Source organism: Sprattus sprattus, assembly GCF_963457725.1.
Source record: "Sprattus sprattus genome assembly, chromosome: 4".
NCBI lineage: Eukaryota > Metazoa > Chordata > Actinopteri > Clupeiformes > Clupeidae > Sprattus > Sprattus sprattus.
Genome location: NC_137923.1, coordinates 45,826,554 through 45,846,861, shown reverse-complemented (window position 1 = coordinate 45,846,861; position 20,308 = coordinate 45,826,554). Strand labels below are relative to the sequence as shown.

General features: G+C 44.4%; 1 protein-coding gene across 1 annotated transcript in view; it reads right to left on the bottom strand.

Annotated features, from left to right (window-relative positions):
* Positions 1-20,308, bottom strand: part of angpt1 (angiopoietin 1) — a gene marked incomplete at its 5' end in the record, with an annotated part of 49,056 nt that overhangs the window by 21,823 nt on the left and 6,925 nt on the right. The window contains 4 exons of the mRNA XM_080837390.1: positions 478-605; positions 5,294-5,526; positions 6,658-6,779; positions 7,283-7,438. Coding sequence (XP_080693516.1) covers positions 478-605; positions 5,294-5,526; positions 6,658-6,779; positions 7,283-7,438 — 639 coding nt within the window. The remainder of the gene's footprint in view (positions 1-477; positions 606-5,293; positions 5,527-6,657; positions 6,780-7,282; positions 7,439-20,308) is intronic.

The window sequence follows — 20,308 nt, the reverse complement described above, 5'->3', positions numbered from 1 at the left end:
TTACTTAAATCCCAATTCTTGTTTGCTTCTGGTTCCGTCTCATTCTTTAATTCTTCAAAGTAGATACATGTTTTGAGTGTCAAAGGTGGTTGCCACATTCTGCTTTAAGATCACCCTGTGGAGGTAGTGGCCACCTGTTCAACCCATCCTCCCCCCCCACACACACGCACACACACACACACTCACATTCAGCTGGGCCTGCCAAAGGTATTCTCAACTCTTGGTTATTCTTAAACACACAGCCTACATGTATCAGACCACTCACTGGCAGCTTTTGCCTCTCTGCGGGGCAAAGTGTTGGCCTGGCCTGACACAGAAACTAACCAAAACCCCTGGTGATTATTCCACAAAGAAAAGCATTTCCCAACAGCAAGCAATGCAGTTCGCTTAGCTGTTCTTTTTTTCTTTTTATTTCTTTAGTGGTGGTTGCTCTCTCTCTCTCTCTCTGTCTCTCTCTGACGGAGACTGCCGCTGTACCTTTCTGGGCTCCAGACTGCTGATCTGAATGGTGTACACGCCATTCTTCTGGAAGCCAGCCTTGTAGAGCTCAGCACAGTCCTTAAATGTCTTCTCCTCCTCGGTCTGCTTGGTGCTGTTGGGGATCACTGTGAAGAGAAGCAGAGAGGGAGAGTGAGCATCTCAAAAAGCACTCAGAACAAAATCTTATACTTTTCACAAGTACTTACGGGGTAGAAGTCATTTTTACACAGTCCTTATATAACCCCCCCTCTAAAAGCACACATGCATGCGCACACACACACAAAGACAAATAAACATTTGTGGTTAGCAGAGGGGGAGATAGAGTCTCAGTTGAGCTTCATTGTCAAAACCTACATTTATCTGTCAGCAAGGGAGATAAAATATCCAACTGACAATTTTTTTTTTATCCATAAAGCCAATAGACGGACCAGAATCTCTGAGGTACTTTTGCTGAACTCAGTGGCTTGCGGTCACAAACCGTCATGAGATCCATTCCATGACAGCTGCTGTTGCTTTTGCTTTTCCATTAGCCGATACAACGGGTGGGCAGGTGGTCTACATCGCAGAATGTGTTGGACCGTGATTGGAATTTCATACTGAAAGGGCATCCAATGAGAGGGAGGCATGTGCTGATATAAAGAGGATTGAAATAAAGCCGGACAGTTTGCAAGTGATTGACAGTTATTTGGGCAATGACTTAATTGAGTAACTCGGGTCGTAACAGCACTGGGTCAAGAGCTTCACCATATGACTGGACACATTTGTTATTTGGGCCATTGTTGACAAGATACTGCAGAATTACCAGTGGCGAGATTTTTTTCACCACGGTATGATTATCTTGTCATATGTACAAAATCAATGATTACTTTACCACAAATCACACTGTACATGAACAGCGGAATACGAATTAAACGTCAATTGAAACGCTGTCAATTGAATTCCCACTTGCACTTGGCTCCTCTGCTCACCCTATGTTATGGAAATATAGAGAAGTTGGTGCTGGAACAACTCCGCACTGAGAGGATTGTTAATATCTTATCCCGAAAAATCTTCAAAGTGAGTGACACATTTTGTGTGAGCGGGGGAGGGGGGAGGGGGGGTGAGAGAAAGCCCGGCTCATCAAGTGGCTGATCTCTTGCTCTGAGCACGAGTGCGTCTGACTCTGACAGCACTCTCAAAGCCACAGCTGTGTCTATTTCCATCTGCAGATAATTATGGCTGGAATATTTTGAAACCAAGCAAGGGTCTGAGGACAAAATACTACAAGCTATAAATTTCAAGTTCCTGTTATAACAAGTGGTTTATATTTACTCTCCGGGTCCCCGTTACATCCATGGACATTCCTTCCGATTTCTGAGTCCCCCCCCCCCTCCGCCCTCTATGGAGCGCATCTCGGCTTTCAAATTATTGTTTTTACCTTTCGGGATTGTTTAGGCAAAAGAGATGTCACTGAAAAGAGAAATGTGTCAGCTATCCTTAAACATTAGCTTTGATCCACCCACCCAGAGAAAAAAGCCTGGAGCGAGGCACACCTCGAAGGAGAGACTCGTTGGTTAAAGATGTCTATTATTCCTACCATTTTTACAAAGTATTGAGTGTCAGCGACAAGAATCTCCCGCTGTGACAGGTTGACAGAGTGGAACCTTGCTCCGCAGAGTCTAACACAACAAGAAAGCCCAGCCTGACAGGCAGCAATTTACCGCAAGCTGGGGGAAAGTGGGACAAGCTTAAGAGGCAACAGAGATCAGTCAGTCAGAGGTGCTAGCCCACGCTGCGGTTCATTCCTGCACGGCGTGGACATTTCACCAGGCCACCGAGTGACACGACAGACAGACCAGAGCGGACTGGACCAGACTGGTCAACAAGCCAGCGGAGTGGGAGCTCCGCTCAAGCAGCCGGCAGCCTAGCTCGGACCGCGGTATTTATTCGTCCCGTATTTATTTGCACACAAATATTTTGCGGTTCAGCTGGGACTCCTTATCAAAGAGGCGTCCATGTGAAAGTGCAGCCTGACTCGAGTGCTTTCATAACTGAGAATGCTCGCTGAAAGGACCCAAATTCACCCAAATTGGCAGTACGAGAACCTAACGTGGGAGGAACCAAATAGTTCCAGCTTGCTAGGAACTTGCAAGGACATCTATCATTCTTAAAGGAAGACGACAGCAATCTAAAAGTGTCCTCAGTCTGCCAGCTTGCAAAAATGTAGTGGTGTGTGTGTAAGATAATTAACATGAGCTAAGAGCGTGTCAGGGTTGCACGCCAAACTGAGCAAAACAACTAGTGATAAAAAAGTACACTTTCTGAAAATGAGAAAAACATATTTTTACATCTACTAAAAATATCTTGTTATCCGGCTGTTAATAGCACAGACCTCTCTACAGAACACATACGTTAGCTATATTTGCGCACTGTAATATTTTGCTTGGAGCTATGTTCAAATGTGCAGACTCTAGCCTATGTCCGGCAGGCTTCTGGTAAGAGCCAGCCATGCTGAGTGAATACGAATCCTTCAGGGCCCTGGTAACATGGCTGTAAAAATGATTGATGCTATTCATTACGTGGGATAAGAAAATACTGTAAAATAGAATCCTATTTGACAGCCAAGGGCTTTAAAGGGCCCTCCAAAAGCTGATGTCAACTATTAATGACGACTGTTTGACTCATTACACACTTATAATATTTAGACAATTATTTGATTACAAATCTGAGCTGTGTTGTATCTGGTGACGTAAAAAAAGAAGCACAGTACAACGGAGCAGAGGAGAACAGCCTTTGTAGTGTGTCTGGAAAAAAAGGGGGCCAAGCTAATTAAAAGAGGCCAGAAGAAGAAGACATCACTTTTCCCTGCATGGTCAGGCAGTGCAAGAGCACGCATCCCGTGCTGCTGTAACTCTTCTAAGAAGAGAGATTTACTCGTTTAAACTGTCACTGATGATTTGAGCCGCAGAGTTCAAGGCAATGCTTAAGCTCAACTTTCAAAACACCGGCTAATTCACGCAGACGCCATGCTGTGGTATGATATACACTCATAACTCCCCAAACGAAAACACAAATTCGTTTGGCAAACAAACACCCCATCCCCCAGCTAAGAGCGGGGGGTGGGGGGGGGGGGGGTCTTAGGTTTGGCACAATGTGGTGCTTGAAGACCGTAGGGGCCTTCTGCAGTCCAAAAGGCAATCTCCGATATCTACCTTTCTGCTTCTCTGTTGATGACTGTCCCTCCCGTAGGGCCCATTAAAGCTTGACTCTTGCAGCCAGAGGTGGAGAGTGTGACCCTTCACAGCTGCATGACCAATAATGTCACAGTACCAGAGGAAATGACCAACCACAGAGCGGGGGTGGACATCATTCAGCCTTCACTTGCCATTAAACAAGTCACTTATCAGCATTTGGATGAGAAATGAGCAAGTGACAGGAGATTGACTGGAAAAAAAGCATTAAGATGCCAATTCTTTGTTCATAGGCATAGTCATTCTCTGCTGATAACAACCCTATCCGTGGGCAGCTTCCCACCAGTGGAGCTAAAAACAGTCTTCTCAAAAGCCTTGACAATAAGCAGTCAGAGTATCAAATATCTATGAAGCAAGAAAAAGAAGAAATAACATAAAACATGACGGAAATAATTTCCTCAACAGGCAATAATGTCAAGATGTGAGGGAAAATGTGGATATCGGCCCTAAGCCTGATTGCTTGGCTTCGCACATCCTTGAGAACCTGGAAATACGTGAGGGCGAATGGGGACAAAGACAGCAAGGAAGCAGCACTCACAGGGAGCAGGCCAGGAACACCTAATTTCCCTTACCACCCAGAAGACTTCGCCCGGACATCTAGGGTACATTTCCTGTGACCATGGGGCAACAGGGGGCAGGCGGGGGGCAAAAGACTGAGGCGGTCTGCTGTGAAGGGACCTGGGGTAATGAGTTCATGTCTAAGAGTTAAACCGTTAAGGTCGCACTGAAGACCAAAGGGGAAGTCCCACACTCCCCAGCTAATGCAATGAGGGAGACACTAAGGAAGAACGGAGTCCATTACTCACATTCTCACATACATTTACACACAAACACACACACACACACACACTTACTCTAACACTCACTCAAACTGTTTGACATTTGACTCAACTGCTAACCACAGCCAGTGTGTTTGGAGCTGATAAGCCAGTCCTGCAGTGCTGCCCACAAACAGTTTCTATAAATGACCATCCATGAGACCGGCTCCCTCTGCACCAACTCAAGAATGACAGCTTCACCGAATGACAAATGGGTGCCCGGGTTTGTAAGCACAGTTTATGGTTTCGGGAAATACAGCGTTTGGGGAACTACTACCCTGAGGGAAAACGTATGGGTATTAGGTGTTGGAGGGGCTTCCTTCTTAGACGTCTTTTGAATGAAAAGTGTTGTCAGACCTCCTGGGGAGCAGAGAGAATTTAGGTCTTCATATGTCAGGCGCTCCCTTCCCCCTTCACGCACCCTCAAGGACGAATGACTGAGAAGGATTAGGTGTGACTGTTCTGTGCTTTTGGCTTCCATGTGACCTCTACGAATATGAGGGCACTGCAGTATTTCTCCACAAAAAAAAAATGCCTTTGATGTACTGGTCATTTTCTAATTTTTGTGATTGAAACGTTTTGTAACTTTTAGCAACAATTGAAATGATTGATTCTAATAAGACGTGAAACAATATACGCATTGTATACTTGATATATACATTGATATGAAGCTGTTTTTAGCAATTCAATTCATATTTTTGCAGCAACCTTTTGTTTTTCTAGGTTGATAAGAGAAAACTTGACTGATATCTGACAGCAACAAACCTCCTTCTTTGGCACAGAGATTGAGGAGGTTGTGGACCGTGTCCATCATGTCCTGCTGCTGTCTCTGCAGAGCCGAGCTGTTGCCCGTGGCGCGGCTGAGCTGGTCCTCCAGCACGCGGATCACCCCGATCTGTTTCCCCACCAAGTTCTGCAGGCTCCCTTTCTCCTCCTTCAGATCCTCCAGCTCCTCACGGTGCCGGGACTCCATCTCCTGCATCTTCTGCTCCAGAAAGCTGAGGGTTCGAGAGAGGGAGGGAGGGAGGGTGAGAAGAAGAAAGAGAGGAGTGGATGGTGGAAGGGGCATTTGGTGGAAGAGAGAAAAAGGGGAATGTAGAAAGCAAGGAAAGAAGAGAAAAACAAAGAGAAAGTTTGATCAGAGATATTTGTATGCAGGGAGAGAACGATTGAAGTGAGGCCAATGAATGGAGAAATGAGACAAAATGAGAGTAAGTCATAAAAATAAAGAGCGAGAAAAAGTGTGACAAAAAAAGACAAAGTTGGAGAGACGTGCAGAGAGAGGGAGATGAATAGGTGGAGTGAGGGAAAAGGAGGGAGGAAAATGGAGAAAAAGCCAAAAAGCCATCAGCTGAAGTGGAAAAAAGGAGAGCTCAAAAGCCTGGATATAATGGAGTTTACATTGTGATACGTTTAGGCTGTAGGAAGGGCACCTTACTCATTACTGCAGTAATGGGAACATAAACATTTACATGAATTTGCTCAGTCTCCATGACTTGCACACAAAACAAACATGTATGCATTTCTCCATACCATTTTGAGATTAACATAAGTCTGAATTGAATCTCCACTTCTTAAGTTTTTTAACTGTTCATTTCTGTTACATGATATACAATCATTTATTGACTCATTCAAAACCCATCCTTCATCCCACATGGCTAAATGAGGGTTGGTAAAAGGTAAAATAACAACTTGTGAAACAAGAGGAGTTCATGATTTTATACAATACGTTTGGGATGTTGATCCAAATTCTGTGCTTATACACATACATAAATCTATCAGCTCTATTGTGAGAGAGAGGAGATGATATTTCTCTATGGAGAAAATCTGAAAGTCACATACTGAGAATTCAGCCAGCACAGCTGTGTTGCTATGCTACATGCACTTGGGAGAGGACTGCTGGGCGTTCGATGAGAGGACGGTCCTCAGTGCGCTATTCAACACACGACACTTGAAGGCCGTCCAGAATTTAACTTGTCCTGGACGCAGTGCAATGTCTTTATGTGAAAGACGACTTTCCAGGTTTTACGAATGTGGATTGAACGATCAAAGGGGTGTGTAAAGGAAGGTCTTAGTGCGCTTGTGAGAGGTGAGAGCCGTGCAGCGTGAGTGGGCTGTTGTGCGGTTACCCGTTCTTGTCGTGGAGCTTGCTGATTTCGTTGGTCTGCAGCATGAGCTGCTTTTCGAGTTTGTTGGTGGACAGCGAGTTCTCCAGCAGCTGAATCTCCAGCCTCGACGTCTGGTTGAGGACCTGCGCCAAGACAATGAGACCTCTCAGCCTTTTCTTTTTCCGAGAGCAAGTTGCACACGAATGCGCGAGCCAGAAAATGGATCGCAGAAACGTTTTTGGGGGGGAAAGCAATAAAGCACTGACAATAGCCACAATAAAACCAGTCTTCCGACATATGGTACTGCTAACATATTACTCAGGTGCTTACAAAGGAAGTCATTTTGCAAAGCAAGCCATCTCTTTCTTTCCCCACACACAAAGCAGTAAAACACAGAGGACCCCACATGCTCTGGGTTGCCTCATTCGAAAAGATATAAGAGAGGCAAAATCTCAAACACATGCACATTACATATAGAAGGAAGCATGCTTTTGCAGTGTAAGGCGGCAGTATTTTCTTTGGCTAGATTCCCTTTTGCCTTTTTTGGGTCTAATAACAGAGAAACTGCTACGGCGACTGGGTGTGTGAGGTCAGGCGGAATGAGGAGGGAAGAGGGGTGTGTGTGTAGAGGGGGGGACGGCGATACCTGTGTCTCTACATCGGTGAGTTTGCGTGTTTGCTCTGCCGTCCGGGATAGGAGGCTGGTGCCCATCTCCAACATGGCTGCCGTGTGGTTGTGGACGGCACTCTGCTGCAGCTGCGCCATTTCCATCTTCATGCTCTCCTTGATGTAGTTTTCAATCTGCAACGCAGAAAAACGCAGAAACACGCATAAGGAAGAGGAACGACCAAATCAATCAGTTTTTAAGAGGCCACACATTGAAGATTGAGAAAATAAATGCAAATCGCAAAACAAGATAAGAAGAACATCAGACTTGGTTCGGCTACTTTGACATGTAAGGACGCAAAAGGTAAAAGCAACAGCTTCTTTAAACAGAAGCAGACTCCGTGAAGCTGGCCTTTTAATCACACGCTGACAGATTGGGAGTCTTTCAAAGACTGTTTTTTATCGTTCCCCCAGTTCCATCCTCCAAGATGAAAAGAAATGATCCTTCATTTCCGTTAAACATTATGCAAACACAAAGCCCTTCCAATGAGCCACTCAAACCAGATGAGTTGAAACAGGGGGTGTTGGATGCGATTCCTGTAGGTGGAAGCAGATGTGGGTCATTTGTGGTGTAGTGGAGGGAGGAAAGCTGAAGGATTGAGATGGAAAGACAGACACCAAGATTATCTTGAAAGTGCTTTTTCATCCTTATCTCTCTGGCACCGAGGACGACAAGGCCACAGCAGGGTTTCGGCGGAATCCACGGATCTTAATGTGGATTAGGCACCGTGGAGCTCGAGGCGTGCCAAGCGGCGCTGACCCTATGACCATTTAACAGTTTCGAGAGACAGCGGTAGAAAAGTCATGGCACATATTTGGATGATCAACCCATCCGATAATGCCTTACAGCAGAAACCTCGGCTGAACTGTCTTCTCTGGGTCAACATCCTCTCAGAAAGACTTTGTGTCCAAACATTCCACTGTCTCACACCCCTAATGTGACTTACACAGCTAACAGTTTCCCATAAAGACTGTAAGAAAGCCACTGATAGCATCGGACAGGGGAAAAAGACTTTGCTAGCAGATTCAATCAGTGAAGGATGGAAATGGTTCGGGGGCGGTGGGAGATTCTTGACCGTGAGTCATGTGTGGTGGAGACGGGTGACAACAGAGTTGCTCATTCTGTTTTGGTTTCTTCCACATCTCCAAATACAAGGTTTTCTTTTGTAATTACGTTTGATTTAAAACCAATTTCTCAGAGGATTCTTTTATGCACACACGTGGGACTTAAAATGGAGCAGGATTGTCTGACTCATGTCTATGGACTTAAAATACAACATGATGTATCACATCACTCTCTGATACCACGGCTTAAACCAGCTCAAGGCAGGCACCTAAACAGACCCAAATGATGATTTTTACGGTTCAATCTTTTCACCACAATTTGTGGGGGAGATGGTCCTCAAACAAAGAACAAATGGTACCAAATATTTGGTGAAACAGAGCACAGCTTGCTCTGGTGTGAATGGATGACTTGCCAACCGAATGTCCCCTTGGCTCAAAAAATGGCAGATGTGTGTTTGTTTTGGCCTAAATGGCTCTAACCGCAATGTTTCGAAAGTTGAATAGTACATGTCTGTCTGGTTGGATTCTAAGTAATAGATAGAGGTTACGTGGCTTTATAAGCATGAAATCACTTTAAATGTGTAAAAAAACAATTGTGTCCTCTGCATGAGCAGGATGCAGTGGTGACTTGTCACCCCCTTACATAAAATAATTGCTTTTGACACAGTGATCGAACAACCAAGGTGCCAGACAATAACACAGACGAACCAAAGACAGTTAGTTTCATTCTTTCGCTACAAGGGGCCTCCACCCACCAGCCATCAGCAAGGCTCTGCCATAAGGAATTAGCAGTAACGTTCCAATATCCCCTCTTGGCATTGATGTTTAAGTAAAATGTGTCCATTGTTTGAGGATCACTTGCACATGTAATATGGTTCTCTGGCTGTGAAGCCTTTGAGAGCTGATCTAAGTGTCACTTTTCAATAAATCGTCGAGCCCAAGCAGAGGTAATTGGACGGAGCACGGAGAGTCCAAAGCCATTGCTGATACAGCTCGGCTATTAGAACTGATTGAACTGGCGTTTAATCAGTAGTTCACAGAGAGATCAGAACGCTGCGAGAGCGATATTAATTTCACGCCGAACTGGCTTTGCATGTAAAAAATGTGTCTTCGATTAGGTGCTTGGGAGAACTGGGTTTCACACTGCACAACATAGCACTGTTCGAAATTCTTCTCTATTTACCTCTGATTTATCGTAACACCCTTTTGGAAGCAGTTCTGAGGCCTGGAAGTCACCTTGAATGAGTATGTGTGTAAGTGACCTGCCAGCCCCGGCAGAAACATTAGCTCAGATCTCGTCCTCCTGAACATCGCGAGGGGAATGTTCCTGACTCATGGTGCTCTCGGATGGACCTCATAAACGGAAAGTACCAAGGAGAAAAGATTACACAAACACCACCCCCTTTGAGTAAAAATACCCCTGTACTGGTGGAAGACATGAAACTGCCCAGTGTGGGTGTCAAGTTATTTTCCAGTTCTTTTCCGGTACCGCATACTGTTGTGTGTGGGACAAAACAAGCCGAAAGAGAAAGTTGGAACCAAAAATTGACTAACCGCCTAAAACTCTCTCTGGTAGCACTGTCACTGTTTGTGGTTTGATGGACAATACAAATGGTGTGTTTGAAAAGGCTGGCTTAATGACAAAGGCAGAACTAACTGTGAAAGCGTATTTTGGAGGAAAATAAAATCTCCATATTCAAAGGCTCCCTTTAAAAAAAAAGGAATAAAGAAAGAAATAAAGCAAAAAGAGAGCGGGCAGACAGGGAGACAGATAAACATCTTAATCAACAACCATATTCAAATATTTAAAAGATAAAATGTACAAGATAAATATAAGACAAATAGGATAAAAGATTCCCTTGTCTCTCTGTGGCCATTAATTGTGATTAGGTCCTCAACAGTCTCTGTGGCCATTAATTGTGATTAGGTCCTCAACAGTGCTAAAATGATCTGGAATGGATGGGAAACACATCCAGCTTGGCTTAACTGCAGCTGGGTTGCTTTACATCCCAGCGCCCACCAACCAGGGGTCACCCCCAAATGAGCCTGGGTCACCTCTATCTACGGGCCTGAATCTGACCTTTCAACAACAAGGTCCATATCAATTTCCATGCAGTGGATTTAAGTCAGAGACCCTGGAATGATTAATCTTTTCATGGATTGTGTTTATCTGGAAGGTTCTCAGTAGTATATATTAGCTGATAGCTGATTAAAATCATACTACAAAATTAGATCAAATCTGACATGTGGGGGAGGGGGGGGGGGGTATGATTATTTAACATTGCATTGTATTTTCCATGACTGCTGAATACATCTATCAACACAATGTGGTTAATTGAGACATGAGTACGAGCAGTTCTGCACATATTACTTCTTTTCATTTTTTTAGGGTGGTTTCTTTGATTTGCCAGAGGAGAGCTACCATTTTTCCATCAAACTGAAATAGAACCTTCCCAGTTTGAAATCTGAGGTGGAAAAACTCTTTAAACTATAACACCCTTTCCACAAAAATGAAAACAATTCTCAACATACATTATACCCCCTCCCCCCGCCCCCACTCACCATTTCTACATTTTCCGAGGTGACAGAGAGGATTTATGCTTTGTGACATTCCTGAAGGTGCAATAACACTGAAACTCGCCTTTTTGAGCCCCTAAATCTCAGCCTCCCCTTCCACCATAATCACCTCTGGCTAAGTGATAGCTGCATAAACAGAATTTAACGTTTCCCAAACTGCTCCTTGACAGAGCATCAGCGTCAAAGGTTTAGGGGGGAATCTGCCGTCGGATGGCGAGGTTGAGCAAAGACTCCCCACGACCGCGCTAACGACGGTGTCAGACACGCCGACCCCTGTCGCCATGACCACCCCACCTCGTTTTACCATTTACGGAGGCCAGAAGCGCAGCCGTGGCACATTCAACCTCGTCTCTTGACCGCTTGAAGCCATTTTTACGAGCGCTGGGAGCGGAGTAACGATCCACAGTTAATGGTAAAACAATCTGCTTAAGCTGCTGTTGGCCTAGTGAGGATAGTGCTTTAAAAGTGTGTGTGCAAAACACAGAGAGAGAGAGAGCAAGAGAGAGAGAGAGAGAGAGAGAGAGAGAGAGAGAGAGAGAGAGAGAGAGAGAGAGAGAGAACCAAACCAAACCATTCTTTGTTTTTAATTGATTGCAGTAAGTTCTTGAAATAAATGTGGAAGAACATAAAACAAGTTCTCACACACTGTGTCTCTAGATAGATTAGCACTGTGTTTACGGCTCCTCAAAGCAAGCTGTGTTTTGGGAGCCAGACTGGATTTACGTCTGGTAAATGTCGGGCAGTATGAGGCAGTACAGTCACTGCAAAACAGCAGAGGGCTTGGTCTACACGGCTTGACATATTCCAGATTGAGTAGTGTCAAACCTGAGCTAATCTCTGTAGGTGAACTGCACTTGGAAGAGTCTCTCTCTCTCCCTCTCTCCAAGGAAGAGTCTCTCTATCTTCCTCTCTCCAAGGAAGAGTCTCTCTCTCTCTCTCTCTAAGGAAGAGTCTCTCTCTCTCCCTCCCTCTCTTTCTCTATCTCTCTAAGGAAGAGTCTCTCTCGCCCTCTCTCCAAGGAAGAGTCTCTGAAAACACAGTAATGGATACTGGAAAGCGGCAATTAACACCAATCAACACCACCGAGTGAATTACAGACCATTCTGGCTACACTCATTTTTTCTACACCAGGAAAACTCTCATCACTTTATCGACTTAAACAGTACTATAATGAACTAGTGTTTTTACCATGTTATTTGAAACCTATTTGTCAGAGGTATACGGCCATAATTCACTTGCGGCTTGGCCTTTCACAGAGTTTACAAGGTTGTACACAGGGCACCCTCACTAGCTGTGCTTATATAAGTTAGCGCAGGCTGTATATAACTCACTCACACTGGCCAGGCTTGTTTTGTGAGGCCTATATAAGTCACACTGAGCCTGGGAGTCTATGTGTGTGGATAGAGGATTAGTGGAGAAACAGTTTAGGGCTGCCATGCAGTTAACCTTTGTGATCCCGTGTACCATGAGCTAGCTTCCAAGCATTCGCTCAATCACAATCACTCCCTCAGCTGCCTCTTTGTGTGTTTTTTTCCCCCTTCAACTCTATCACTCTCGCTCTCACCCACCCTAACTCAACTCACACGTACGCACGAACGAACGAACGGACCCTCACAAACACATACAAAATGCTGTGCAAATGATCCCATCAGCTATCCACCCCCCACATCGCTCTCTCTGTAGATGTGTGTTTGTATCGCTTCTTTGGCTGGTTTGAGGTGCAGGGAATGGGGGGGGGGAGGGGGGGGGAGGTGGGTGGTTGGACCAGTGGTCTCGTGTGTGGGTGGTCCTGTGCCTTGACTCATCACAAGTTGCAACCCTTGGCTGGATCCTGATTCCAGGGTGCAACTCATCCGCGGAGAGTAGGACTGCCATCCTGAAAACAACCGCCCCTGCTGCCAGAGCCTCTGGCCCTCCCTGTGAAGGATGTGACTGTGTTGATTTCATTTCATTATGCTCCAGCAAACACTTCCAAGTGTGTCATTTGTATACACAAGCAGAAACCAAACCAACCATCGCTCAACATCACAGAGAATTAGCCTGATGTTGAAAAGACAACAGCAAGTGAGACAATGTACCACTTGTGACCAAAAAAAACTTCTCTGGCAAAGACAGAGATGCTGAATAGGGAATTCTCTACAAGGTCCCTCATTGTTCTTCATTAAAAAGCCCTTAGATTATTCAGATGACATGTTATTAAACAATTTGAATGCATTTTTTAAACAATACGTTCAAAAGTAATAAAAGCATCTGAATGAATCAATATCTAGCCATTTTCAAATGACTTTAGACCAAAGTACTGGCCTTTTATGGACAAACAAAACCAAATACATATGAATGAGCAGGAGATTTAAGATGCAGTTGAGTTGATTTGAATGGCTACATAACTTTTTAAATACCTAAACACAAAGGGTTTAACTTCACAGCAATAGAAAAGACAGATTTACAGTGCTTGATTATTGTTTAAATTACTATTAACATTCTTTAACCTCCACTTTGGCTTCTGAATGAGAGGTCTGGGGTAAGAATACAAATATATATAAATCAAAGTAAATCTGATTATAGCTTGATATGCTGGAGTTGGAGCTGCAAGCTGGTGTGCCATGCCTCATAGTAATGGTGTGTTTCATGGCTAGGGGGAATCAAAAATAAAGCATTGTGAAAAGCTTAAGCTAACTAGGCACCTGACACCACAAGGACACCTCCCTTTGCCAGGCGCTGGACATCCAGCGAAAATCTGTTTTCAATCTCTAATTATTTATTTTCACTTGATTTAAAAATTAAACAGTATGGATTACATATATGAGGTAGCTTAACCAAACACAGACCTCCGTTGGCTGTGCATGACTGAAGGCTAGATGGAGTCTGACTCCATTGTCTCCAACTTTTTTCTAGAATTTTCTCTCACAAGATCATTTAACAGAAGTACTGGTAAATGAATAAGAGTTTTGAATACAATATAAATGTGATATAAGCCAGGGCATGCAATAATATGGGCTTGCAGGTAATGATTCATATATCACTGACTTCAACTGAAAACCATGCTGATTAATATTGATGTGTAGCACATACATGTTAAATGTCAAACTCTGCACAGTTTTCTCATAAGTTTGAAATGCCTTCATTGTCAATGAGAATGTTGATATCATTTTCTGTCTTCATTCATGCATGGAAACTATAGGCAGGAGCCAGTTGTTACTTCACATCCATTATGTGCAGTAATGAGAACGGCTGTGAATCTATTCAGGGTAACTCTATAGTGAGCTGCATGTCCTGCATCCTTCCAACATTTGAAAAGCATGACATTTACCATGACATGTATGGTAAACAGGACAAATATACTATAGATAGAGCGCCTGTGCTAGGAGCAACAAACATGTTGTCCTTGTTATTAAATTGAATTCAATTTCAGGGTGCCATATGATAATACAATTGTTTATAGAACAACATAAATGTAATAGTATGAAAAAATAATAATCATTTTGTGATATAGTTAATTAATCTGATGCTTCTTTTTGAACTGCTATGTTTATAGTCTCACGCCAAAGGCAAAAGATACTCAGAAGTAATGTTTTGAGAAAAAGTCACATTCTAACCCTATGAATCTGGGCCAATCGCATTTATAAAAACCCAAGATGATTAATCCACACAGGACCGCCCCATTCAGCAGATATTTTGAGACGTTTAATGGCTTAATATCAGTCCAGTGAAAGGCTGGAATGTGTTCTCTGGGACAGGAGGAACTGGGGACTTGTTGGATGTACTGCATGGAGCTGGGAGTCAACACAACAGGGAAGCTGAAGGGAGTTAAAGAAGGAGAACACCATTCCTTTTCTATACACTGCCTTGAGGACACTGACTTGCCTGAAACATGGAAGGACTACAGGAGGAAAATGTTTGCTGAGACTCTGAGTTCGCTTCTCAGATGAGGAGCACATCCAACAAAAATGTTTTCTGGATTTCTTTGGTGGTGGCGATGTGAACTTTCACTTGTTATGACTATCAATATTCGATAAATTAACTTTTCAGCTGGTCTGGATTATTTTGCCATCTTGAAATGATGACACTCCAATTATGCCCCTACGAGCCGTACACACTGTTCAGGGCTCCCGTAATCCTGTACCTAATGCATTCAAAACCGGATGCGTCGCTGCCTAAATCTCTTATCAGGCCAAACCTATAAAAATAGCTTCAGTCCCAGTAATGCAATCTCTACTGGCAGATTTGAGTTTTGTTGTGAAACTCATGACTTATGACTGATGCCCTTTGCCCTCTGCATCATTCATGTGAAATCGTGGGGACAGAGAGTAAATATTTCTCAGCCGGGCCCGTGCGCATGACTGTATATTTGTTCTAATCCTCGAGTTACGGCTGCTCTCTTATATCTGGGCAATTTGGGGTGAGTTGAAACCGCTCCCTCCCAATTAATTACGTGTATCTAGATGTATGGGAGAGGAAATGCAACCATTCACCCAAGACCCCAGAATGCGGAAACGTAAACAAGTGGCAAAACAAACGTGGACCTGCTTCGACCCCCAGTGCCAGTCTTTATACCCGAGTTCAGCTCTCCAGAAAAATAGAAGCTTTTCTGCCAAATCCTAAAAAAACACATGAAATGAAATGTTTCCACTGGGTTGCATCCAGGAGGGGGAACAAGAAAGCTAATGACTTAGTAATCCTGTTTGGCACGACTTGGCGTTCTATCTTCATATCCCAACTAGATGCATACCACAGGAGACCCGTGTAGAAAAACCCACAGGATCAGGGCATCTTCAGCTCTTCTAATATCTAACAGAGACCCGCTTGCATCAGGACTTAGTTATGAAGCCACACCCGGAGAAGTAGGTGATGCCTCATCTTATGCCTGTTGGGGTCTGGTCTAGGCCCTTTGAAGGCAGAAAAAGCTGCACTGACAGCAGTAGTCATCATCTCCGAACCCATGCGGAACACACCAGACCGGTACGCAGGAGGGCTGCCAGGACAGGGGGGGGGGGGGGGGGGGGGGCTCTCAATATACTTTCACTCTGCTCACACACATTAAAATCTCATCTTCTCCAACAGACACAAGGAAGACCAGATGGGGCTCTGAATTCCTGAGCAGAAATGCGAATCAAGAGGAAGATGATGACTCAGTACGTTTGTATCTGTAGTTGCATTCTCACTGGGGCCGTGAGCGATCTAGCTGATGTGGTGGTGTCACACTTCATCTTAAAACCTGTACATTTCAAATAAAACCCACAGATCTGACCACAGATAGGAGAAGGCCAACGGAGCTCGCCCTTAATTTTGCAAGCAGAATGAGATTTCAGTTTTGTTATGATCCTTCATCTAAGGCCACACAGCAGTGCAGCATTTATGACAGTTTTACAGGAAAGTGTTTTAACAATCAGGCAACATCTTTTATTATCGCCACTCAATCCAAACAAGATTAACAGAGATAAACAAGGTAGATTAGCTGGTCTCCTTTCAATCCCAAGAAAAGAGAAATAAAAAACAAAAAGTTCAGAAGAACAGCCCAAACATTCTTGTATTTTCACATTTAAGCAGAAAAACATGTGCTAAATTGAAGGGCTTTGATACAGTTTTACAGGAAAACAAATGAAAGTGCCTATAATCTGTGTTGCTAGACAGCAAAAAGGGGAAACAGAGAAGGAAAAAAAAAAATTGCAACAATTTTCCATGCTGAAAGAAAACACAAAGCACATATTCTGATTCTTTCCTGACGGAGTGTGGCAGTAATTTAATTTGCCAAATCAATTTCACACATATAAATAACTTGATTTTGGATGCGACAAATCTTTGCTTCAAATGTGATGGCAATGGAAACATCACAATTGAATCAGTCCCTTTTGCAATTCACAATTTCTTAGTTCTGCTCTGTTAAGAGTGCTTATGTAGATGAAACACAGTACACCCAACTGCTGCCTTACGTCTCCATAAATCTCCATGACCAATCTCAAGTAACAAGTAAACTACTGTCTAAGTCCTGCCCCAGTATCCGCTACCCTGCTGCAATACAGTGCCCTCTGTGCTCACAAGAAAGCGAGAGAGAGGGGAAGAATGAAAGGGGTGCAGAGGGGGAGAGAGAGGGAGAAAGAGAGAGAGACAGAGCAGAGGATACACAGTACTGGGCCGCCATATCCCCTCTGCTTTCATCTGTCTGGGCTGTTGTTTATTTTTGCTTTTTCAGACTCAAGTGCTACAAAAGTGTGTATACACACAATGACAGGCAGGGGGGAGATCAAATGAGTTTAGACAGCATACCCCCAATGACATGTGACTGTAACAACAATTACACACTCCATCCAACAGACACACACATACACTCACATCCTCAGACCTGCACATACACTCAAACACACACGCAGAGCCTCGGTCAAACAAACCAACTATTAAAGTAGCACATTTTCGCCATCCTTGTGGTATTATGTTGTCAAAATATTCAACTTGTGGTATAAATATCTGTAGCCCACAATCTCTCCTAATTATATACTTGGTGTAGGTACATGAAGCACCCACTCAACAGCCACATACACCAGCGAGTCTGGGTAGGGCTCTCTGTGCTTGGGATGGAAAATCACTGGGGATGGTTACTGCACCAGTTTGACCCCACATGAAGAAGCTTTATCGGGCCAAGCCACCATGGAAGCAGGCATCTTCTGAGGTTGTCCAGGACTCCGCCGAAGCAGATCCAGCCCATGCATACGAGCCCTCGCTCCCTCTCTCTCTCTCTCTCTCTCTCTCTCTCTCTCTCTCTCTTTCTCTCTCTCTCTTTCTCTCCTAATGTCCAAACACAGGCATGCCAGATCTACCGAAGATTAACCCTGGAGACCCTATCCAGACCCCCAGTCCCAAACATCTCTGCTGTGTAATGACATTAAGTACTTGGGAATTGGATGCAAGTTTCCTTTGTCTTGCAGCGCATCTCCAGAAGCGATGTTAGAGCTAAGTGGTGCAGCCAGATTCAGGTGTTAAAGGTCCCTCCAATCCTGTTGTTTGAAATCCTACCTAAGGAGATTAAAAATGATCTTCACAGAACAGCTTTGATGGTTACGGTCAACTGAATATGCGCTTAAATAATGCTGCCTTAGAACTCTCTAAACATGTGCAATTCTCAGACCTGAAATGTATAGTCGTGAGAGTGCAACACACACCCTTGCAAGGGAGTCGCGCGGTAGAGGAGCGACCGCTATTATCTTCTTTAACTACTTATTCCAGGACAGAACTTCACCTTAAGTGTCTGAAACCTTCTACCACAGGGGGGTAATTGGGACAAAATTGCGTAGATTGCTACTATAATGGGTCTGAAGTGGTATTTCTTCCTCTGATAGCATAATGTAGATTGGCTTTTGACCTCTGCCCTTTAAAAGCTCCGGCACCGGTGTTACCCATTGTGACAAAGAGAGAGAAAGGTAGAGGGAGGGAGGGAGAGAAGTGGAATAGAGGGACTGTCCGAAGGGCTGTATCTACAGCTTCAGTAATTATCTGCAGTTGGTCCTGACAGCCACACCCCGGGTATTGTGTGGAATGTGAGAAGGCTGGCCGGGGTCCCAAACGAGCAGGACGGACGGGACTCTGGCCAGGATTCAGACGCTCTCCAGAGCCCTGGGCTGGGTGTGAGTGGAGTGGAGAGGAGTGGAGGGTGTCATGCGGAGCACGGCGCCCAGCCACCAAAGCTGTGCTCTGACACTCGCCACTCGCACAGTCACATGCAGATTGAAGATTGAACTACACATAGAGGAAGTGTACACTGTCCATGCATGGTGAATATCTGTAAGTGTGCACACTCTTGACACGTATACATATCCACACACACACACACACACACACACACACACATACCAGACACACACACACATACCAGACACACACACACCCCTCCTCTCTTGAACTCTTGAATTCTGGAGGCCTGCTCTCTGCCACAGAGACATGCATACATACTACTAAATATAACAGCTGTAGCATCTATAGACCTGACAGGGCTATACAACTGTGCATGATTTGCCAAAGTTTCCACGGCCATGACAACTGCACTGGACATGCTCACAGCTACAATGCTAACTGCTATTGCCACGACAACAAACCACACTAAGTTCTACCACATACTCCAAAACCACATTTGTTTCTGGAGTCGGCATGTTCCCTCAGAAGTGTGACCTCACCGTTTTATCTTTATCATAATTTATAGACTGCTATAGAGTGCTGTATTGTTGCTATGGTTTGGAATCTGGGAGGGATACGAAACAGCACAGCTGATATAACAAACCAAGGAGGTGACTCCTAAAGACCAAGACTTTAGCATATGATAAAAACACACAAATCTCCCTCTCTCTTTATTTTTCTGCCAGTGTCACTTGCCTGCTCCTTTCACCTGGTGTTAAGCTTCTCTTGGTCTTCTCTTGGTTATGTGGCTCATCTTTATGTCTGTCTGTGTCCGGCTGTTCTGTGGACAGAAAGTCTCCCATCTCTTGCCCTTGTCCATATGCGTGATGCTCTAGACATGAAATCATGGGAAAGCTGTAGATGCTGAGCCCACAATAAGGTGAAATAGCCCCCATGTCCTTAAAGTGTCCTGGCCTTTGGCAAGGGAAATGGATATGCAGTGACAACACGGACATCTGTAAGAGAAACTTAAATGTATGTGTGAGTATAAATATACATATGTGGGCTGAGGAAGAGGCACTGCTCAAGTACAAGGATGATAACGGAATGTGACACCACCCACCAACACACAGACACATACACACACAAACACACACCAACACACACACACATAAAAGTGTCCACCAAACAACTGTCTTATCTACGGGCTTTATAATTGTCGGATAGAGATTATAATGGAGCAAAGAAAACAACCATAAAAGAACTGGAAAATGGTGTGTGTTCCACAAGAGATTAAAAGGAGATGTGCAACTAGACATTTCATCCTTATTTATTTCGCTCCATGTCAGGGACAGAAATAGCTGAGTGCACAGGACGTCTCCCCACGCTATCTGTCCCCCAAAAGATGAAAACCCGTCTGAGAGAGTGCAGCTGTGACGACTGGAAAACTGGGGGTCGAGGGGGATGTTAAAAACCTTTGGCTGTCTTGAAGGGTCCCATACAGCTTAAAATGGTGAGAAACTGAGACAAACTCTCCCCAGAAGAGTGGAGCACTAAAACACGAAACACACAGGCCTGACACCAGGGGCTGACAGTGTAATCCCCCTCCCAGTGACTACGAAGTTCACAGGATGTGGGCTATTGTGTGTCTGAGCGATCACCTGCTCATGGGCATATCTAGTGAAAGATGGATCTTTGATAAAAGTGAAAGACGCACACCTGCTCTTGTGCGCCTGCAGGAATGCACCAGTTTGAAGTGTG